Source organism: Prunus avium, chromosome 8 (genome assembly GCF_965620075.1).
Source record: "Prunus avium chromosome 8, drPruAviu1.hap1.1, whole genome shotgun sequence".
NCBI classification, from domain to species: Eukaryota; Viridiplantae; Streptophyta; class Magnoliopsida; order Rosales; family Rosaceae; genus Prunus; species Prunus avium.
In genome coordinates this window covers 27794941-27816228 of record NC_142291.1, presented here as the reverse complement: position 1 = coordinate 27816228, position 21288 = coordinate 27794941, and the positions used below count along the sequence as shown (strand labels likewise).

General features: G+C 37.1%; 2 protein-coding genes across 3 annotated transcripts; both read left to right on the top strand.

Annotated features, from left to right (window-relative positions):
* Positions 1 to 12608: 12608 nt before the first annotated feature.
* Positions 12609 to 15735, top strand: LOC110769027 (NmrA-like negative transcriptional regulator family protein). Its single transcript, XM_021972957.2, has 5 exons — positions 12609 to 12912; positions 13000 to 13134; positions 13334 to 13571; positions 13662 to 13865; positions 15399 to 15735. The coding sequence occupies exons 1-5, from the start codon at positions 12733 to 12735 to the stop codon at positions 15563 to 15565; spliced, it is 924 nt and encodes a 307-aa protein (XP_021828649.1). The 5' UTR covers positions 12609 to 12732; the 3' UTR covers positions 15566 to 15735.
* A 1467-nt stretch (positions 15736 to 17202) lies between these two features.
* Positions 17203 to 20740, top strand: LOC110768845 (phenylcoumaran benzylic ether reductase Pyrc5-like). Of its 2 annotated transcripts, XM_088245638.1 has the most exons (6): positions 17207 to 17499; positions 17597 to 17731; positions 17827 to 18064; positions 20057 to 20260; positions 20359 to 20507; positions 20543 to 20740. In XM_088245638.1, the coding sequence occupies exons 1-6, from the start codon at positions 17218 to 17220 to the stop codon at positions 20549 to 20551; spliced, it is 1017 nt and encodes a 338-aa protein (XP_088101764.1). In that variant the 5' UTR covers positions 17207 to 17217; the 3' UTR covers positions 20552 to 20740. The 2 variants fall into 2 exon arrangements, with proteins under 2 accessions (XP_088101763.1, XP_088101764.1); XM_088245637.1 differs by having other exon boundaries at positions 17203 to 17499; positions 20359 to 20740.
* The last annotated feature ends 548 nt before the right edge of the window (positions 20741 to 21288 follow it).

Sequence of the window (21288 nt, the reverse complement as noted above, 5' to 3'; positions counted from 1 at the left end):
TGGTCTAAGAGGGAAGCATGCCCTGATGATGGAACAGTTCCCATACACAGAACAACAAAGGATGATTTAGTAAGGGCCAAAAATCTTGCACACCAAATGTTTCATAACACCGGAAACATGAATCCTCTTCCCTGGAACATTCACGTAAGTTATGCTCCTCTACGGATGATCTTGCCAAAACATAGAGAATATTGAGAGTAGAGAGTGGAAAGTGTAGAGAGAATGAGAGAATGAAAGTTGTAGAATATTTTCTGATTTTTCACTTATGTTTCATTCCTTACAATCAACACATATATATACAAGTTCCTAAGACATTAGTCAAGCCCCCCAAGTTAGGCAACCAAACTAGTTAGGCAACCAACCTAGTCAAGCCCCCCAAATATTGTAGGTGCCAAACATTAATTGACTACATAATTAACACATTAATTGACTACATAATTAACACATTAATTGACTACATAATTAACACTCCCCCTCAAGTTGGTGCATAGATATCACCAATGCCCAACTTGCCAAGAGAGTTGTGGAAAGCTATAACAAGAGACTTCCTTCATTAATATGTCTGCATCGAGCTTCTTCTTAATAAAATGTCGATCCACTTCAACATGCCCCCTCACGTGGGACCACTACATGGTGGGCCACACGTGGAGCAAAGGCCACATCGAAGTTAATCATTTCGGTCTGTCGGTGGCAACACCAAATCCAAGTGCAGCCGGTTGGTCGGTAGATCACATAAACCATGCGAACAAGGCAAAGGCAAAGCAAAGAACACAGAAACCCTGTGAACACGGTAAGAACACAGAAACCCTGTGAACACGGCAAAGGTAAGGTAAAGGACACAGAAACCCTGTGAACACGGCAAGGATAAGGTAAAGGACACAGAAACCCTGTGAACACGGCAAGGACACAGAAACCCTGTGAACACGGCAAAGGTAAGGTAAAGGACACAGAAACCCTGTGAACACGGCAAGGACACAGAAACCCTGTGAACACGTCAAGGTAAAACCAAACCCTAAAAAGAAAGGGTAAGGCAAGGTAAGGCAAATAAAGGCCAAGTAAAGGCAAGGTGGCAAGGCATGGCAAAGAAAGGCCAGATAGGACAACAAAACCCTAAAGATAAGGCAAGGCACGACAAAGGCAAAAGCAAGGCAAACCAAACCCAAGAAAAGGCAAGGCAAACCAAACCCAAGCAAAGGCAAAGGACAACGGGCATGACCACATCAGAAACACACCGGTAAAGGCAAGAACACGGTAGAAGCAACAACAACACTGTCCTCAACAAGAGACAACAACACTGACAGCAGCAAGAGCAACACTGGTACCAGCAAGAGTAATATAAGCCACTGGCACCAGAAAGACAAGGCAGGGCAGACAACTGTTGCAGTAGCAATAGCAGAGGCAACTTCTCTTCACTCCTCATCTCCCCCTGAAGAGAATGGGTCGATGAAGCCATATGATCAGTGGTACTAGCACAAGTGAGAGAAATCTAAGACACTGGCACCAGCAAGAGCAATATAACTATCCCTAGCAACACTGTCCCCAACAACTCTCATAACAGGTAGGAGCAACAACACTGTTAACAGCAAAGGAACACAAAAGGCAGGAGCTGGCACCATCAAAGGATGGTGTAAGCAGCAACAACAATACTAGCAGCGTCACAAATACTTCCATTATTGCAGACACAACTTCTCTTCACTCCTCCTCTCCCCCTGAAGAGAAGGGGTTGTCAGAACCATAAAAGCAGTGGCACTTGAGAAACAGAAGCTGACTGAAGCTCAGATGTAGAAGAATCAGTCATGGCAGATAGGTAACTGAATTGCAGGCAGCGGAATAGATGAGCAGCAGTGTCACTCCCCCTCAAATCTGACGACGTATGAGAGTCGAGATTTGGAGAAAGCAACACCGGTAATGACAATAAAGTTGCAGCACCCAAATAAAGTTGCATCTATCTCCCCCTCAAATCTGACACTGGTAGAGGGTCGAGATTTGGAAGAAGAGAAAAATAAATAATAGTAAAAAGACTCAAACGTGGCAGTCTCGTGGCAGAAACAAATGCAAGGAAAGGTGGAATGGAGATGGGCATCCGACAACTGGAGAAAAGGAATAAAAGATGGAAAAGAGTCTGCAACCCAAAAAGAAAGAAGGATTAAAAATGAATGAAGGTGGATGACATGTGTATGCACACATAGAGAGAAAGGGACAAATATTGTATAGATAGGGTAGGTGACGTTGACAAGTGTAAGAGTTGTTGAAAAAAGAAAGAGGCATATGGTGCAAAACAAGTCAATAAAATAAAGGGAAAAGGAAGCCAAGTTATTGGCGTGAAAGAGAAGAGGTAGCAAAGATTTTCATACATATATATATATATATATATATATATGGGTAGACAGAAAACTTTGATACCCACCAAAACATTAAGCACAAATGTGGTGTGCATGAGAACGAAGAGATGAGGAGAAAACACCCGTGGGTAACACCGAGAAAAGTGAAAGGCAACAAGGGAGAAGAAATATACCAGACAAAAAATGGGATGGAAATACAGTGGAAGAAATAATTTAAGGAAATAAAAGGGAATAAAATAAGAAGTATGAGATTGGTGGTGAGAAAAGAAACCATAAAAAAAAGAATAGTAGTATTAAGAAAATGGAATGTAACAAGCAAGACACCTATCACGTGGGCACAAGAGGAAATGATGAAGAAAGGCAATATGTGATAAGAAACAAACAAACAAAAAAGGAACCCACCAAAAAAAAAGAGAGACAAAGAAAGGGTGCTAAAAAACGAGAAGGAGAAAGAGAGCTCAAGATAGCAGCAAAGAAGATAGAGACCAGCAGAAAAGTCAAAGAAAAAACATAAGGAAGCTCGTTAGAGCTTGAGAGATGATGCAAACACCAGAGTGGCTGTGCAAAGGGAACAACGGCAGTAGTGTAACTCGGCATGACAGAGACAAGGCCGAGTAGGAAAAGGCTCAGCGAGCGGTGACGAGGCTCGCGGAGGAAAGGAAATGGCTCGGTGAGCGATGACGAGGCTCACGGAGGAAAGAGATCATGGTGATCAAGGAACGTACTGCCCATAGGAAACAAATTAGGCCATCGTGGCCAAGGGACTTATTGCCCATAAAGATAAAAGAGAGGAAATTTAATGGAAACAAGAGAATTTACAGCAACATGAAAAAACGCCAACGACTCTCAATTTGATAGAGGATCTTAAGGATTAGCCATTAGGCTCTGATACCATGCCAAAACATAGAGAATATTGAGAGTAGAGAGTGGAAAGTGTAGAGAGAATGAGAGAATGAAAGTTGTAGAATATTTTCTGATTTTTCACTTATGTTTCATTCCTTACAATCAACACATATATATACAAGTTCCTAAGACATTAGTCAAGCCCCCCAAGTTAGGCAACCAAACTAGTTAGGCAACCAACCTAGTCAAGCCCCCCAAATATTGTAGGTGCCAAACATAGTAGGTGCCAAACATTAATTGACTACATAATTAACACATTAATTGACTACATAATTAACACATTAATTGACTACATAATTAACAGATCTCTTAATAATTTTTGTACAATTAATTGTAAACTTTATTGACTGCACATAAGTAGAACACATATCTTTGGTATGTCATAGAAACTGTCGAAATATCAAGAATATACACAAGAGCTCTTCTCCTCAATCTGATCCCTCATACACTCATTCTAGATGGGGTGAATTCTTTTGTGTGGGTTGGCTTGATCGGTTGAGCAGGGGCACTTGTATTTATATGCATATTCCTAAGAGTCTTGCCCATCAAGAAACTCTTAAGAAGTCTTTATTGCATTAGGTTTATAACTTCTAATCCACAATTAAGATAGGAATCCTTCTAGCTCTTATATTAGCCTTAAAACACTAACTTTAATAGAGCTGCAGGTTTAGTTGTATTTGAACTCCTAATTGATATCAAGTCTTAGAATCCTTTGATGATTATAAGACCACACTTTAATGGGTTAGACATCTACACGTCTAACATTCTCCCACTTGGTCTAATGATCATCAAGAACTCAATATCAATTACTGTAAGGCCTATGGAATTCAATTAAACTATAATTCCTAATCAAGTCACTGTCAATCAAAAGAACATGCATGGAACTATCAAGACTTATTGAACATTTCTATATTTCAAGGTCTTTACAATTACACATACAAGCTCTCAAGATCACATGAGACTTCCGTCAAGACTAGAATGCAGAATGATCATGACCAAACTTAATTTGTGTTTACAAAGGTCACTTTCATTCATACGCCCTCCCTTTAGAGATTACCAAGATCTCTCCTTAATGACTCTGGTATGAATTCATGTCTTATGCAGTGACTGTAGCTAGTTATACTGCATGATGACATGTAACTGGATTCATTTGTCAAGAATAATAAATATAAAACTGAAGTCACATAATTTATTAAAAGAATTGAACCAAACAGTAGTAAACAAAATAACTGAACTGTCTCCAAGAAAATAACGAAATTAAGTGGAATAAAACTCAACTCCCACTAATTCTACATATCAAAACTTAACGGCATAACCATAATTGTAACAAGTATGAAACAACCTTATTCAATGAATCAATGAACCACTGGAAAAAATTCTTTCTTTTGCCTTCTCCCTTACAAGCATGAACCAAAATCCAAATGCTTATTAGCAATCACAAATTTCAATTGAAAAGGCAAAAGTCATTGATTAACTACTGAAGATTTGAACAAAACTGCATGAAATAATAAGAACATATAACATACGTAAACCAAACTTTGTTCTTATTAGCCTTAAAATCCTTAATGCAAAACTAGATTGTTAAGCGATTAATCAGAAATATCCAAATTACCGAATACATCCTCAAAGAAGATCATTAAACGCTCCCACTCATCAAAACATATATTTTGCATGTTACAAAATTGGATCAATACCATATAAAATGAATGAATACATTATAAAACTTTATCGCAGTCCAATCCTTAGAGTTAGAGCTCAAATTTAATTTATTCAATTCTTTCTCAAACAACACTTTACATGTAAGTTGCATGTAGATGAGAAAAACAAAAACTGTAATGGAAGCATTCAACTTTATTCCACTCGTATCTTAAACACCGATATTCAATTTTCTTTAAGCAATACAAGTAGAAAACAATAAGCATGGTAAGAATTTTAATAGCCAAAACGAAACAGTCAGTCATCCAAACAGTTCCAAGTATGCTTATTAGTACTCAGAAAACTTCAATGTGTCAAAAACCAGAAAAGAATTCCAAGTATGCTCCAAAACCTATATGAGCTTTATCAGAATACAAGATAATAAGGTATTGAGTGTGAAGCCCAAAACTTTACATCACTTCTCCCACTTGGGCAAACACTCACTACTTTGCTACTTCAATATATAGTGCACCAATAACCTTATGATTAGAAAAACTGTGACAAAAAAGTGTAAAAGAACTTTCAAGGCGTGCTCCTAATGTACTTCACAGTATAAGCCTAAATGCACAAAACTGTCAAGAAAATTCCAGCAATGATATGTGATTACTTGAGAATTTGCCATAATTAATTTATAAATCGGATTAGTATCAAATTTAATGCAAACAAACTAGAGTCATTAATCTTCAAACAGAAAAATTAATGAGTCGTTTTATAGCTAATTAAAAAGTCTGAAATTGACCTACAAGGTTACTCAGAAAATCTGTCAGCACATACTTTTCCTGAACACAGATCACTAATAAAATTCTCACAAATAATCTATACATCCAATAATCACGAGACTTTGCAGAATTCACGAAGACACGTATATGCTCAACATATCAAAAATTCAGTTCATTTGAAGATCTTTAAGTGAGTCATTCAACAATCTTTATTCATAATGCAGAAACTGTCAGGAAAATTCCTGTGCATCTGTTTCAACTTTATAAATTCACCAAAAATTCAATTCTCAATATATTTTCATGAATTCAGCGTCTAAAGAAAGCTTAGAAAAAGATCCTTATCGCCTAATTTTATCACAAATTAATTCGTACTACAACATTATGTAAATAGACATCATAGCAGCATGGTTCAAAACTGGAAAAATTAGTTAACTATAGAATTATGAATGCTATCAATATGCTCCTCAAAATTTAATTATCCTTATTTCTAATGCAAGATCTAAACTTCATATAGCATGACATTTTCCTCATATTAAAACAAAAAAGTTTATCCAAATAATTTGCCATGCAAAACCCAAGTTTTTCTTTAGGTTATCATTCAAAATTATCCTTTCTTGGGTGAAACGATCATATTTCTTAATATCAAGCATGAATACTATATAACATGACATATAATTAGACGTCGATAAACTGAGAATTGAAAACTATAATGGCAATAAAATAGTGATATTCTTTAAATGCAAGTGATATAACCACAATTAATACTTGTAAATATATATTCACAAGGCAAGTTTGCCTTTATCCAATACTGAAAGCATCAAATATAACACCAATCATGCCTCAAAAACACTTGCAGCAGTACGCCATACCATTTAAAACAAGCCAACTTTATTTTATTTCATTCTATATGACGAACACAACCTTACAGATCAATCCAACTTTACTTGATTCAATCCAATTAAATATGTATCAATCCTTTTACACGTATGAATCAATCCAGCTGTATGTTATAAAACAGTCACTTGATTGCATATGAAAAATAGCCAAGTATCAAAACATGTCCATACATAACCAAATAAGAAAACACAAATTTTTGATCAATCAAGTCACAAATACCAAAATTGCATACATTCTATGAATATGCATAAACCTTGATGTGAACTAATAGTGATCAGAAACTGTAGTGTAACTTGAGAGAATATTTGATATGAGAAATTAATGCAATCAATTTTTCATACTCATATCTCCTTTATGTGATCAACCAAAAATCTATTTATTTGTCATACCATTAACTTTCATGACTATTCAAGATCACCAATATCAAATTATCATCAACAACTTAAACATGTTACAATCCGTATAACAAGAACAAAAATTTGTATGCCAATGGAGTTAAGGTTCATTGTGACATAACTGAAATCTTCCAAAATATATCATACAATCAATCTGTCCCCATATCCTCAATCAAACATAATTAATTCACACCTTTGGGTAGAGAATTAAACATGTTTTCAACACTAGGACATGAACATACACGAATTTCCTGAACAAAAAACTCCCACGTCTTTGGACTGAAGAAATTCCTTGCTAATTCATGCAGTTCATCTCCCATGCTGTTCCATTATAAGTGTACTCATGTTAAACCACTCACATCTTTGGATAGAGAGTTTTTAACACGCCTTCACCTACAATGCCAATTATGATCAATTCCTTAAATCCAGAAAACTATTAACGATTGAGTTGCTTTGGCTCACTCAACCATTGCGAGAATATCTGTAGACTATGATCATAAAACTTCCAAATATGATAAAGTTAAAACTTTATACTTTTATCACATTTAATAACCAATCTTATTAGAATCAAAGGTTCTTTAATCAACTAGGTTGCTTTCGCTCTTTAAATTGAAACAAGAACTCTTGAAACTTTGATCTCAACCCTTCAAGCATGAACGAGAAAAGCTGTATATCGAAACACGCTTAACAAAATATGTTGGTGTAATAAAGGTTAATAAAACAATACATTGCTTCTGTAACTTTCAGTTTTAGGTTTTATCCTTCTGGTTTGGTACTTTATAACCTTTCGCATATGTACACTTTTATGCTGATATTAAAACCTAGAACTGAGTTAAATTAATCATGGAATAAATAAATGAATTTCTCCAAATAAGTCACAGAAAAACAGTTCATGACATGCGATTACTTAATCAACACAAAACATGCTTGGGTCAATTTAACATCAATGACTGAAGCTGAAACTAAAAACCCCAATTGTATCTTAAATATATATATATATACTTGTGCATGTATTCTTTTGCCGCAAAGAAAGTACTTATCCAACTTATGAAATTTAAGCATGCTTGAGGAGATATCAAAACTGAAGCCATGTTTATCATGCTGCAAAATTTGAGATTGAAACTAAAACCATATACATGCTTAAGTCAATTTCCATAGGACCTCAAAACTTTTCCTTAGTTTACTTTATTATTATACATTATTAATGGGAAGAGATATGCCGCATAGATGTTGATAAGTCAAAAGGTAAGTCCAACGAAAACAAGCCAACATCAATCTGCATGTTAACTAAGGATACAAATAAAATAAAAAACACAAACTTTATGTTTACTTTTAGTGAGGCATAAAACCATGGACAACACAAGTCTGTTGAAGGCAATTCAAAAGCAGCGCAATCAAGTTAGATTCAATAAAAACGGCCATACCTCAAAATCAGAATAGTGGATCTTGTCAAGAGGTAGCAAAAGAGGAAGAATTGTCGCCTTATTAATTCCAAAGAGCCGTATTGCAGAGTAACAGAAAAGGTGGGTAATTTCTATCGGTTCTAAAATATGCAGCCTAGGCTCTGATACCACATGTAAACTTTATTGACTGCACATAAGTAGAACACATATCTTTGGTATGTCATAGAAACTGTCGAAATATCAAGAATATACACAAGAGCTCTTCTCCTCAATCTGATCCCTCATACACTCATTCTAGATGGGGTGAATTCTTTTGTGTGGGTTGGCTTGATCGGTTGAGCAGGGGCACTTGTATTTATATGCATATTCCTAAGAGTCTTGCCCATCAAGAAACTCTTAAGAAGTCTTTATTGCATTAGGTTTATAACTTCTAATCCACAATTAAGATAGGAATCCTTCTAGCTCTTATATTAGCCTTAAAACACTAACTTTAATAGAGCTGCAGGTTTAGTTGTATTTGAACTCCTAATTGATATCAAGTCTTAGAATCCTTTGATGATTATAAGACCACACTTTAATGGGTTAGACATCTACACGTCTAACATTAATAACGTCTCATGTAATATATCTGGCATAGGCCTTCTAACATCCTTCAATATTGCTTGTTGTGAGATCACAGCAAGTATTCGTTAAATTGAAGGAAACACAAGGTGTCAAATACTTTGGAGTTTGGGGGATTGGTTCTGTATACAATCTAAGCTTGGATTCAGAAGACCAATCTAGCTCTGGCAATGTTTTTGTCATTAAGGGGCCCGCGTAACGAACTTAATGTTCTTGTTGCTGGCTGGATGGTACTGTTTAATTTCTAAAACATCCTAAATTTCGTCCCGGGTTTTTTCTTCCATCCATTAACATGTCATGTTGTCATAGGTTTCACCATTAATAAATGGCGATCAACTGCCTCGGTTGCATACGTATTGGACTGTATGTTGTTGATTTGTTGTAGTTACTAATTCTTCCTTGTTATCAGATATCTCAAATGTTATGTTCTTAAACTATTAAATTATATCACGTTAAAGAAATCAGGTTTGACTTGATATTGATTGTTCAAACTGACAATCTAACATCATACAAAAAATACCAAATTGTTTGGAAAAGTGAAAATTTTCTTTATTTATAGCCACATGACTAGCTAATGTGCTACCTCTAAATTGTGCTTATGAACAGGTAAATAATGGGACGATACGGTGCTTTCACTTGCTCTGCTCAGCATTTGTACAAATCGACCGGACGTTTACTCCGAAAATGCCTTTGTCACCTATGTCTACTATTGGTGGACCATCTATGATATGAAATTCACTATCTTCCAGGTAAACCAACAATAATTAACTTGAATAAGACGAGACCCAAGAAGGAAATACTTGGCTCCTTACGTACAAAGAGTCATTCCTCCTTATATGCAAATTATTTATATTATAAAATAAATAAATAAAGTGTATGCACACGTATTAAGTATGATTTGTCTATTAGTAGAATGCTTTACTAATCATGATAACATCATTGCATTACTTATTTGTACTTTTTATTTTGTAGGATACCCAAACATCAACTTGGTGGCTTGCAGTAACAGACAGGAACATTACAGTAGGGTATTGGCCAAAGGAAATGTTACCTCATTTAAGAAATGGGGCTGGAGAAGTAGGGTGGCCAGGAACTGCCATGGCTGCGAGAAAACGTAGCCCCCCAATAGGGAGTGAGTGGCCAATACCCAGATGACAATTATGACCATGCAGCCTATTTCAGAAACCTGCATTTCATGAGGGGTTGGCTTAAAGAAGTGGTTCCTTCAGAGACTGATCCTGTGTATGAGTATATAGGGCAGTCTGGCTGTTACGGCTTAGAAAATGGCAAGGATACCAAGGTTGAGTTTTGGGGTTATAAACTTATAGATTTGCATATGGAGGGCCAAGTGGTGAATGCGGGCCCTAGAAATTTTATTGAAATGTATGAACAGAATTTGGAAGAAATTTTATATGCTATCCAATAAATAAAAAGTTTAGGGTTAGTTGGATTTTGAGCGTTTGTATTTCCTTCATCAACATTCTAATTAAATTCTTGTAGTTTCTAGGAAAACCTAGCATTCATTCCAAAATTACCCCAAAATTTTTGTAGTTTCTTGCATTATCATTTCCCTATGTTTGTCAGAGGAAAAAGGTCAAAGCATAAATTTATTTTTACATACAGGCGATATTTTAGATGCAGGGATAACTGCTCTTAACTAATTCACCTAAAAGCCCATTTTGGACTCAAAGTACAATTTAATTGCATATAGGTATAACATTGTTGTATAATTGTATTTCCAAGAAGCATTTGATGTGGGTCGCTCTCTCGTTCACGTGAGGAGAGCCTTGACGGCTAGGTTTAGGATTTCTCCAGTTTTCTTTACTTATTCTCTGTGTCGTCTCTCTCAGTCTTCTTTGATTGTCTCTTTGGCTTCTTCTTGGTGAATTGGGAATGACGTTTTTTTTTTTTTTGCTCTTTTATTCTCCTAGGGGTGGCTGCATCGGCTTCCTTTCTGAGTTAGGAGTCTCCATCTTAACGCTATGGAGATGGCCACCCCCTCTTCTGCTTAAGGGGATGACAAGTATGCGGCACCAAGCGGGAATCAGAAGCGTGCGAAAACTAGTGTTGGGCATCTGATTGTTAGTGGCATGGATTTTTCTGGTAAGCATAGTTTTTGTATCGAGGATTTTGTTGAAAAGGCAGAGGAGACCAGCCTCGAGGGATCTCCAAGATCTCCCTAACAATTCTCCTATGGAACGTTCGTGGGCTTGGCAACTGAACGATCCTACTATGAAGATCTTTCTTTGGAATTTTCTTCAGGCTAAGAGGCCAATCTTGGTCTCCCTTGCTTGTCAGCTGGGGTTTTGGATCAAGAAAATTGGAGGTGGCGGTTGTTGTTTGGCTAGATCTACTATAATGCTCACAATACGTTTTTGACTCTGTATGAAGAACTATGATGCTTTCTTCAGATAATAGGAGGCTTTCTTTGACAGTATTTGCGTAGTGATGGGATGTGTTTCAATGGTTTTGCGGTTGGGTGATTGGCTGGATCTATTCTGATACCCATAGTACGTTTTTGACTCTGTATGAAGAAATATGATGCTTTTTTCTAGATCATAGGAGGACTTCTTTGACACTACCTACGTAGTGATGGGATGATGTTTTAAGGGTTTTATGTTGGTTTGTTTCGTATAAGTTGTTTGACTCTTCTGTTTAGTCAATAGCATTGGTGGTATAGCATTGGTAGTACTCTTTCCTACCCCAGGATTTTGTTTCTCTGAAAAGGTTTTAACGAGGCTGCCGTTAACATGCTAATTCTTATAATGTAATGTCCCTTTCGGTTTAATGAAATACCATCTTTTCTCAAAAAATAAAAAAGAAGAAGCATATGATGTTTTAGAAAAGAGTGCTGCTATACGAACCCTAAAATTAACTGAGTACACCCTACTATCAAACTATTTATTGAATTACAAATTTACCCTAATATAAAATGACCAAAAAGGATATATTGAATTGACCCATGTCTAAAGCTCTCTCCAATTTTGCCTCAAATGCAGTAGACTTCCATTTCACTTTCTGATCCTGCTTTCTCTTTGACCTCCTTCCATTGAGTAAGATTTTCAATGGGCTTCACTTTCTGATCCTGCTTTCTCTACGCCTGATATAATGGAACCAATCGATTCCATCTCTTTTTGTATTTCCTCTTTCTCATCAGAGCTTTCCACCAAGCCATTGGTGACTTCCTTGGTAGTGGTATATGATTCTTCATGATGGACCTTGGTAGTCAAATCCAACGTAACTTTCTTTTTGGCATCATTCTTTGATTGTTCTTCATTCTCCTCCTCTCTGTATACATTTTATTATTGAAAATAGGACACGAATTCATGTAAAAAGAGAAATCTTGTTTAGGATTGGTATTAGGGTGTTGTGTGATAGATTGTATTAGGGTGTATTAGGGATATTTTTGGTAGTTAAATAGGGTGTACTTAGTTAATTTTACATTTTGATTAAAATATTAGGGTGTACTTAGATCATAGGGTGTACTTATTTAATTTTAGGGTTCGTTTAGCAGCACTCTTTAGAAAAAGAAAACAAATGTATATGTCAGAAATAATCTCATCCATCCAATGTGGTCTTATCCAATGGCACAAAAAATGTGTCAAAATGTGTTGTAAATTCTTCCTTGGTATAATCAGGGGAGTTCGTAAAAACACTTTGATGATTGATCCAAGAAACGTAAGAAGTTAGCCAAAAAAAACTGATTTTGAGAGATATTTTTACTTTTGTCTTTTTGGGATTTGAGAGTGTTTGAGAAATGGAGAAGAGCAGGGTATTGATAATCGGAGTGACAGGAAATCTTGGTCACCATTTGGCCAAAGCCACCCTCCAATTTTCTCACCCCGCATTTGCTCTCGTCAGGCCCTCTTCCTTCTCCGACCCTCATAAGGCCCACAAGCTTCACTCTCTCTCCAATGCCGGCGTCACACTCCTCCAAGTCTCTCTCTCTCTCTCTCTGGCTCTCATAATTTCTCGGCTAAAATGTACTGAAACTTTTTCAACTAATTCCTTCTCTCTGTTTCAGGGTTCACTTGAAGACGAAGAAAGCCTTATGGCAGCAGTGAAGCAAGTGGATGTGGTGATTTGTGCTGTTTCGTCCAAACAAGTCCTCCTTCAGAAGCTCCTTGTCCAAGTGATCAAAAAATCTGGCTGCATCAAGGTTTGGAATTTGGAAACAATTTCATTTTCTTTAAACTACCCAGTTTCTGCTTTTTAGTGAAATTTATTAATTGGTGCTGGGTTGCAGAGGTTCATTTCCTGAGAATTTGGCTTATATTGTATAATTTTATTTTATTTTAAATTGCCCACTTTATGTTTTTAGCGAAATTTTTATATTTGTGGATGGTGGTGGGTTGCAGAGGTTTATTCCCTCAGAATTTGGGTTGGACCCAGATAAGACTAGAATATCAGACATGGACTACAACTTTTATAAGCAGAAATCTGAGATTAGGCGTTTTGTGGAAGCTCATGGTATTCCCTACACTTACATTTCCTGCAATTTCTACATGAGTTATTTGCTTCCTCAGCTTGTTCAGCCAGGCCTCAAGGTCCCTCCGAGGGACAAGGTTACAATTTTTGGCGACGGGAATACTAAAGGTCTGTTGAAATATTGATTGAGCATTTGTGCTGTCATTGATGTATTTTTTTGATTTGCTACTGCTGTTTAGTGGTGTGGTTTGTCTGCAGGTGTTTTTGTGAAGGAAAGTGATGTTGCTGAGTTCACTATCAGGACATTGGATGATCCACAAACGTTGAATAAGGTTTTGTATTTGAGGCCGCCTGGAAATGTGTGCTCAATGAATGAACTTGTTGAGCTTTGGGAGAGTAAGATTGGGAAGAAGCTGGAGAAGATATTTGTATCAGAACAAGAGCTTCTTAAGAAAATTAAAGGTATTTTTCTAGTTTATACTATTTGGGTATTCAAAATGTTTGCTAGGTTGCCTTCACGAGGCATATATGACATTTCTGTTGAGGGTAGGGACAAAAAAGAAAAATAGAGGAAAGAAAATAGTTGAGATTAAAGTGCATTTCATGGCCAAAACCTACAGAAATCAGATCATTTTGTCACCAATTAATCTTGTAAGTATTGCGGTTGTGGTTGGAGTTGGTTCAAGATCTCAATGTGATTTCTATACGTCAAGTTTTATGCAGGAAACCTTTGCTCGTATTCATTACCTTTGGGAGGCCTTTATATAAAATTATTGACTCTAGATATATAATAATGTGGAGAAAATAGAATTGTTTTAAGCACCTAAAGAACTAGAAGAACCCTTTATTTCAAAGAAAGGACAGGTTATTCACATCTCATTTGATGGTTAGAGGCAAATTGAAAGCTAAGCAGTTCTTTGCTCCCAGTTTCGGTGTAACAGCTATATTTTGAGTCATCGTTCGGGAGCTCAAGGCTCTAGAAATCCTAGCAGCACAAGGTCCTAAGCTTAGCAACACTGGCTAACATGGCCAGCAAAGTTGTCTGCTAATGTGCCGGTCACTTTATTCTTTGTTTTATTATTAGTTTGTTTTGGGATTTATAGGTGCAAAGTGAGATTCAAAAGAAATTACACTACACAAGAATTTACAGAGGAAAGAATAGATGGACATGAAAGAAACATGTATGCACAAGATTGATGTGGTCCAGCAAATTCTTTCGTACGTCCAAGAGAGATATATGTTCTTCACTATGAGAAATATAACGTGTACAAGACACAGAGATCTACTTTAGAGATTGATGGGTCATGAGCTTAACTATATTTTTAAAGCCATTAAATAGGTTTGTGTTAATGGCAGTAACGTTTGTGAACCATTTCCAATTCACAATCAGCCGTGATTAATCTTGGTAGAGTCTTTACAATTGAAATTGTTGCTTGGATATAACTTGGATTTGGATCAGAGAAATTCCCTTAGGTTGAAGCTTTGATACCATGAAAATAGAAGAATCCAGAAGGAAAAACAAAAATATTGAAGTTTTAAAAGTACAAGAAAAAAATTTATGTTTCAGAGAAGAAGTTTTCTCATTGGTTTCGTTAAACAGCATTTACAAGAACAACACAATATTTGGCTGAAGCGGGTTAGAATGTATTACAGATTACTTATAATGATTTTGCACCAACAATCTTCAACCATGATCTGTTTGACTGTATGATGTTCAGCTGGATGGCCTGCTGACATGGCTGCCATCTTGTCTGCTGATGTGGCAGTCATTTTGTTCTCTTTGATTATTAGGTCGTCTCTCTTGTTGTGATTGAAATCTTAATATATGGCTCTGCTGCCCTTTTTCGTTATTAGCAGAGCTTAATTTGTATAACTAGACCTTTGACGAGCTTTTTCTGTTAACTATTTGTACCATGAATAATTTTGCAGTTAACATTAGTTCTTCATTTTCTTTCCTAGTTTGATACCAATAAAATGTGGCTTGTTGCATTGCAGAGACTCCATATCCTGACAACATGGAGATGATTTTTATATATTCTGCATTCGTAAAGGGAGATCAAACTTACTTCGATATCGAGTCATCTGGTGGTCTAGACGGTACAAATCTGTATCCAGAGCAGAATTTTACTACAATCAGTGAATATTTAGACACCTTATTGTAACAGCTTTTTTCACTCAATTCTTGAATCTTCATAACATTATTGACTCTATCTTACATTTTTCACTTTTTTAGGCTGAGCTACTTTTTTGATGCCTAGAGGATTCAATTTAACAAGCTCAATAGTGTACTTGGATTTCCTTACAATTATATGAGTAGCACCGTCTATTCTCATGGCCTCTTTCCCCATATTTTTTTTAAAGTTTTTCAGAGCTCGTAGTGCTCAGAAACTGATAATTCATTATTCAAATGCATAAAGAAAGTGGGATTCATATTTTATGACCAACTAAAGTTGTGAAAGTGCACCTCCATTATTGGTAATGGAGGGGGATTTTTCACGTTTGGTTTTTTATTTGTATTTTATTAGGGAATGGAGGTTTGTAGTTGGCACATTGTACAATAAAGTAGAGAGAAATATCACTTGATCAATAGCTAGTTGATAGTTATCTCGTTTGATTTGAAGGCGATTGACAAATAAAATTTTAGTTTACTGAAATATAAGTATAGTTTATTTTTAAGACTCCTTTGTTAGCCTCGTTGTCCTTTGAGTGGAGATAAATTATAAAACATTTATATATTAAAGTACATATTGCTAAAAGAGGAGTGACAACATCACTACTCTAAAAACAACAAAAACAAATTTCTATTTGTACAAGAGATACTGGAGGAAGGGAATTTGAAGATTGAACGTTGACATTGATGGAGTAGTAACTGCTTTTAATCACTTGAGATACAACCCACCTTATCTTCCTACTCACCATGTAAATTTGAAAAAGAAAAAACAGAGACAACAACACTTTCTTTCTTCACACCTTGAAAATAATAGCTTCTGGTTCTCCCATCATATAATGGAAGAAGAGATTTTGACCTTGAGCTGCCTCCATCCTTGCCCAAGCTATAGGTTGTTGATAGCTTTCTCTCTATGCCTTCCCTATTTTGTAGCAGATTGCCCAATTTCTCAAGCACTTCTTCATTGCCCATTGATTCAACTACAACTTTTTACTCAAGTTTTGTGATTGTTCTATCAAATGCCTTTACAAGCATGCTACAAAGTACTGATTTCATGGCACATTTGAATAAGGTATTCATTGAATCAGGATTGTTTATAGCTTATGTCTTTTTTTCTTTTTTTTTTAAATTAAAAGGTGTAAGATTTATCTATATCATTAGTGTTAAGAATGAGTATATAACTACATATCTTTAAGTAGTTTGTATTTTTATTCAGAACGATGGTGCAGATTTCGATAAAAGTAAATAAGTCTTTAGGGTTTCTTTTCTATTTCTTAAAAAAACGAAAAAGAGAGGGGGGGAATTGGTAACTAACGACGTTACCAATAAATCTGCCATGACACATGTCGTTATGCAATTGGTGCATACTACCACCTGATAGTACCATACTTTTGTATGATTTCTCCAATCTGAGGACACTTTACATTCGAAGGAATGAACCTGGAAACGCAAGCACTGCACAAACGCCAACCAGCTACAAACCTAGCATCATGCAAACGCAAGCACAAACGCCATGTCTTCCCTTTTTTTTGGACAAGCCTACCCCATCCTTGTTCACTATTGAACTAGAGGAAGGTACAAGGGCATTTTCGTCATTCCACTCATCCCCACTCAGTCTATATAGTGAAGCCACTTTCCTCATTGTCAATGGCATTATCAGCTACCCGTCTTGTTCTCCTCTCACTCCTAACGCTCTCTCTCGCTCTCACTCTCCAACTCCTCCCATTCCCCTTTCCCAATCCAATGGCAGCAACCAAATCCAAAATCCTCTTCATCGGAGGCACTGGCTACATCGGAAAGTTCATAGTCGAAGCCAGCGCCAAGGCAGGCCACCCAACCTACGCTCTGGTGCGAGAGCCCACTCTCTCTAACCCAGCCAAGGCCAAAATCATCGAGAACTTCAAAGCTCTGGGTGTCAATTTCGTCTTGGTATGTTACATTTCCAAGCTTTTTCAGCTTTCCAGTTTGATTTGCCATTTGGGTTTTGCTTAATTTTTGTTCTGTTGTTTTTGGTGATCGTTTTCAGGGTCATCTCTACGACCATGAGAGCCTCGTGAAGGCGATAAAGCAAGTCGATGTGGTGATTTCAACAGTGGGTCCCGGTCAGTTTGCTGATCAAGGCAAGATCATCGCTGCTATCAAGGAAGCTGGCAATGTTAAGGTAAAAGTTTCGATCTTTATCTTGGTTTTCTCTGTTTTTGCTTCTTGTGTTTTTGTTTTCTGTGTTGCGATTGTGAACGTGTTGTTGGGTTGCAGAGGTTTTTCCCATCTGAGTTTGGAAACGACGTGGATCGAGTTCATGCTGTTGGGCCAGCAAAAACTGCATTTGCAACCAAGGCCAATATTCGCAGAGCTATTGAGGCTGAGGGGATCCCTCACACCTATGTGGCCTCCAACTGCTTTGCTGGCTACTTCTTGCCCACTCTGAACCAGCCCGGAGCCACTGCCCCTCCCAGGGATAAAGTTGTCATTTTGGGTGATGGAAACCCCAAAGGTAAACAGAACCCACTTTGGCTTTTGAGATAAATGAATCAATGTGATGGTTGTTTCATTACTTTGAATTTGATGCACAAAACCCACTTTGGAATTTGACTGATTATACAACTACCAATGAAATAATGGGATGGGGTTTCATTTCTTTGACTAGTTACATAAAGTACCAACATCAAAAGACCCCCTTCAAGGTTTGGAGTCATTCTTAATATGGTTCACCGGGTTTTAATTTCATCATTTTACATCCAATAGTTTTCAAATTCGGCCAATTTACACCGTCCGTCAAGTTTATCGTTAGATTTTCTATTAAATTGGTGACATGGCAATTGTGGTACCCACTTTGACGTTGATGTGTGAACAAAAATAATAAAAAACTCTTTAAAAATATTATTAAATTAGATTTTTAAAAACAGAAAAAAAAAAATATTCCCCACTCTCTCTCTCTCCTATCTCCCTCCCTCTCTGTGCCCAGAACTTGAAAACCCCACCCACATATCCGCCCCTCCCCGACTCACTATCTCATTCTCTTCCTCTCTCACCGTCTCTGTGTCTGGGTTGGATTCACAAGAGAGGAGTCGGATTCAGATCATTCTAGAGACATGTGAGCTGGCTTAGAATTATAGGTTTTGGGGTTGTGGGAGAGTACAAAGCTTGAAGAAGAAGACTAAGGAGAAGAAATGGAGGAAAACAGAAAAGAGGGCGCGCAGCAAAGGCCAAAAAGGAGAATTTGGAGTGACGAAATATTTGGGGTTTGGGAGATTTTGGGGAGTCCTAGGGTTTTGTTCTTAGTCCCATTTTTGTTGTTCCTAGGTGATGAGATGGATTTGTCTAAGGTCAGCGAGAAAATTATGAGCTTCGTTAGCTCTGTCAGATCGCTTGGCCTTCTTCTTTCTGTGGGGTTGGGTCAAGGTTCGCAAGGGGGGCACCGTCTGCTTCGGAATTCTCACTGATCTCAACTTCCCCGACCCTGACGTCAGCGCTGCCGCCATCTCCATCCTCGCCGCCATCCCCTCCTACCGCCTCTCCAACTCATCATCGACGCACAGAAGGAAATCAATAGCTGCTTCAATTCTCCAAGCGATAATCTCCGCTTCTCCATCACCGAAGTAGAGACTAGGAGGGAGAGAGAGCGAGAGCAAGAGAGGGAGGGAGATAGGTCAGAGATGTGGGTGGGGTTTTCAAGTTCTGGGCAGGGAGATAGGAGGAGAGAGAGAGAGAGCTACAGAGAGAGAAGAGAGAGAGAGAGTGGGGAATATTTTTTTGAGATATTTAGTTAAATACTCATTCTTAGCACTAAAATTATAAATAAACCCTACACCATTTAATTTCTATAAATAAACCCAAAAAATGATAGTTGGCCCTATTGAATTTAATTTTGATTATTAAATTACTTTGATGCCCTATTGAGTGTTTTGGGTTTTTTTATGAAGTTTTGAGGTTGGGTTTGTTTTAAAAAATCAATGACAGTTTTGTAATTTAAAAGAAGTTAAAAGGTTTTTTGTTATGTTATAAATGGGTTTTTGGTATGTTTCTAAAGTCCATTTCATATAGGGTTTTTTTATAATTTGGTCTCCTATATTGAGTATAATAGTGAATTCCCCTATTTTATTTTTTTTTTCTGTTTGAGAGAGAGTGGGGAATTTTTTTTCTGTTTTAAAAAACTAATTTAATAATAATTTTTTTATTATTTTTGTTCACACATCAGTATCAAAGTGGGTACCACAATTGCCACGTCACCAATTGAACAGAAAATCTAACAATGAACTTGAGGGACGGTGTAAATTGGCTAAATTTGAAAACTATGGGGTGTAAAATGATAAAATTAAAACCCGATGACCCATATTAAGAATGGCCCCAAACCTTGAGGGGGTCTTTTGATGTTAGTCCTTGCATAAAAGCCACTTTGATTTTTTATATTTTTTTCTGTCCTGACAAAATGATGAAAAGCCAATGAAATGGATGTGATGGGGTTTTCATTTCTTTGATTTTGCAGCAATTTTCAACAAGGAAGAGGACATTGGGGCCTGCACCATTAAGGCCGTGGATGACCCAAGAACCTTGAACAAGATCCTCTACATCAGGCCCCCAGCCAACACCATCTCATTCAATGATCTTGTGTCTCTTTGGGAGAAGAAGATTGGCAAAACCCTTGAGAGGATCTATGTTCCAGAGGAGCAACTGCTCAAGAACATTGAAGGTCAGTAATAAGAAATACTAAAACTTAGCAACAACTGGTATTTACTTTGTCAATGGACTGATTCATTTTTCTCATCTTCTTCTTTCTTTTTTCTGCAGAGGCTGCTGTGCCAATCAATGTGATTCTATCGATTGGTCACTCAGTTTTAGTGAAGGGAGACCAAACTAACTTTGAGATCGAGCCCTCATTTGGAGTGGAAGCTTCGGCCCTTTACCCTGATGTCAAATACACTACTGTGGACGAGTACCTTAACCAGTTTGTTTGAGCCTGAAAGACGAGTACCTTAACTAGTTTGTTTGAGCCTGAAAGCCTCATCTTGTTGGGTTTTCTTTGAGTAAAACTAGCACTGTCTTTGCAAATAATTAGCTAGTTGGTGTGCAAAAATAGCATATGGGGGCTTACCCCGTTTATGTCATCTTTGTTGTATTGTGCTACCTTTGGTTAAATGATGGAAATGAACGCCTGTAGATTTTATTTTAATTTCTTTTGCAATTCCTTTTCTGTTTCTTCTCCGGTGGTCCTGGTTTTCGGCTTCAGTTGAATTGTTCATCATTATGGCCATTACTTTTCGAAGATGCAATTTTGGATGAAAAATGGTAAATGGGGATGCATGTGAAGAAACTAACTGCCTCAATGGGATTCACCCCCATTTGGTTGAGGAGTATAGGTCAGTTGATTGAGCTCTTTGGTTTTGAGCCCTCGGCAAAGACTAACAGCCTCAATGGGATTCTCCACCATTTAGTTGAAACAAACAAATAACAATCGGTGGGATATAAGTCCGTTGGTTGAGTTCTTTGGCCTCGAGCCCTGGGAAAGACTAACAGCCTCAACGGGATTCTCCACCATTTGGTTGAAGCAAACAAATAGCAGCTGGTGGAGTATAGTTCAGTTGGTTGAGCTCTTTGGTCTCGAGACCTGCCGACAGAGGTATTTGTACCCAAGAAAAAAACAAACAAACAAACAAACTAACTAATAGCTTTAATGGGATTGTCCTCCATTTGGTTGAAATGTTTCACGTTTCAGTAACA

Excerpts from the sequence above, each read along its gene's own strand:
- LOC110769027 (XM_021972957.2), top strand. The coding sequence starts at position 12,733 with ATGGAGAAGAGCAGGGTATTGATAATCGGAGTGACAGGAAATCTTGGT. Across the intron at positions 12,913-12,999 it reads CCGGCGTCACACTCCTCCAA|GGTTCACTTGAAGACGAAGA; the intron begins GTCTCTCTCTCT and ends TCTCTGTTTCAG. Across the intron at positions 13,866-15,398 it reads GCTTCTTAAGAAAATTAAAG|AGACTCCATATCCTGACAAC; the intron begins GTATTTTTCTAG and ends GTTGCATTGCAG.
- LOC110768845 (XM_088245637.1), top strand. The coding sequence starts at position 17,218 with ATGGCATTATCAGCTACCCGTCTTGTTCTCCTCTCACTCCTAACGCTC. Across the intron at positions 17,500-17,596 it reads TGGGTGTCAATTTCGTCTTG|GGTCATCTCTACGACCATGA; the intron begins GTATGTTACATT and ends GATCGTTTTCAG. Across the intron at positions 20,261-20,358 it reads ACTGCTCAAGAACATTGAAG|AGGCTGCTGTGCCAATCAAT; the intron begins GTCAGTAATAAG and ends TTTTTTCTGCAG.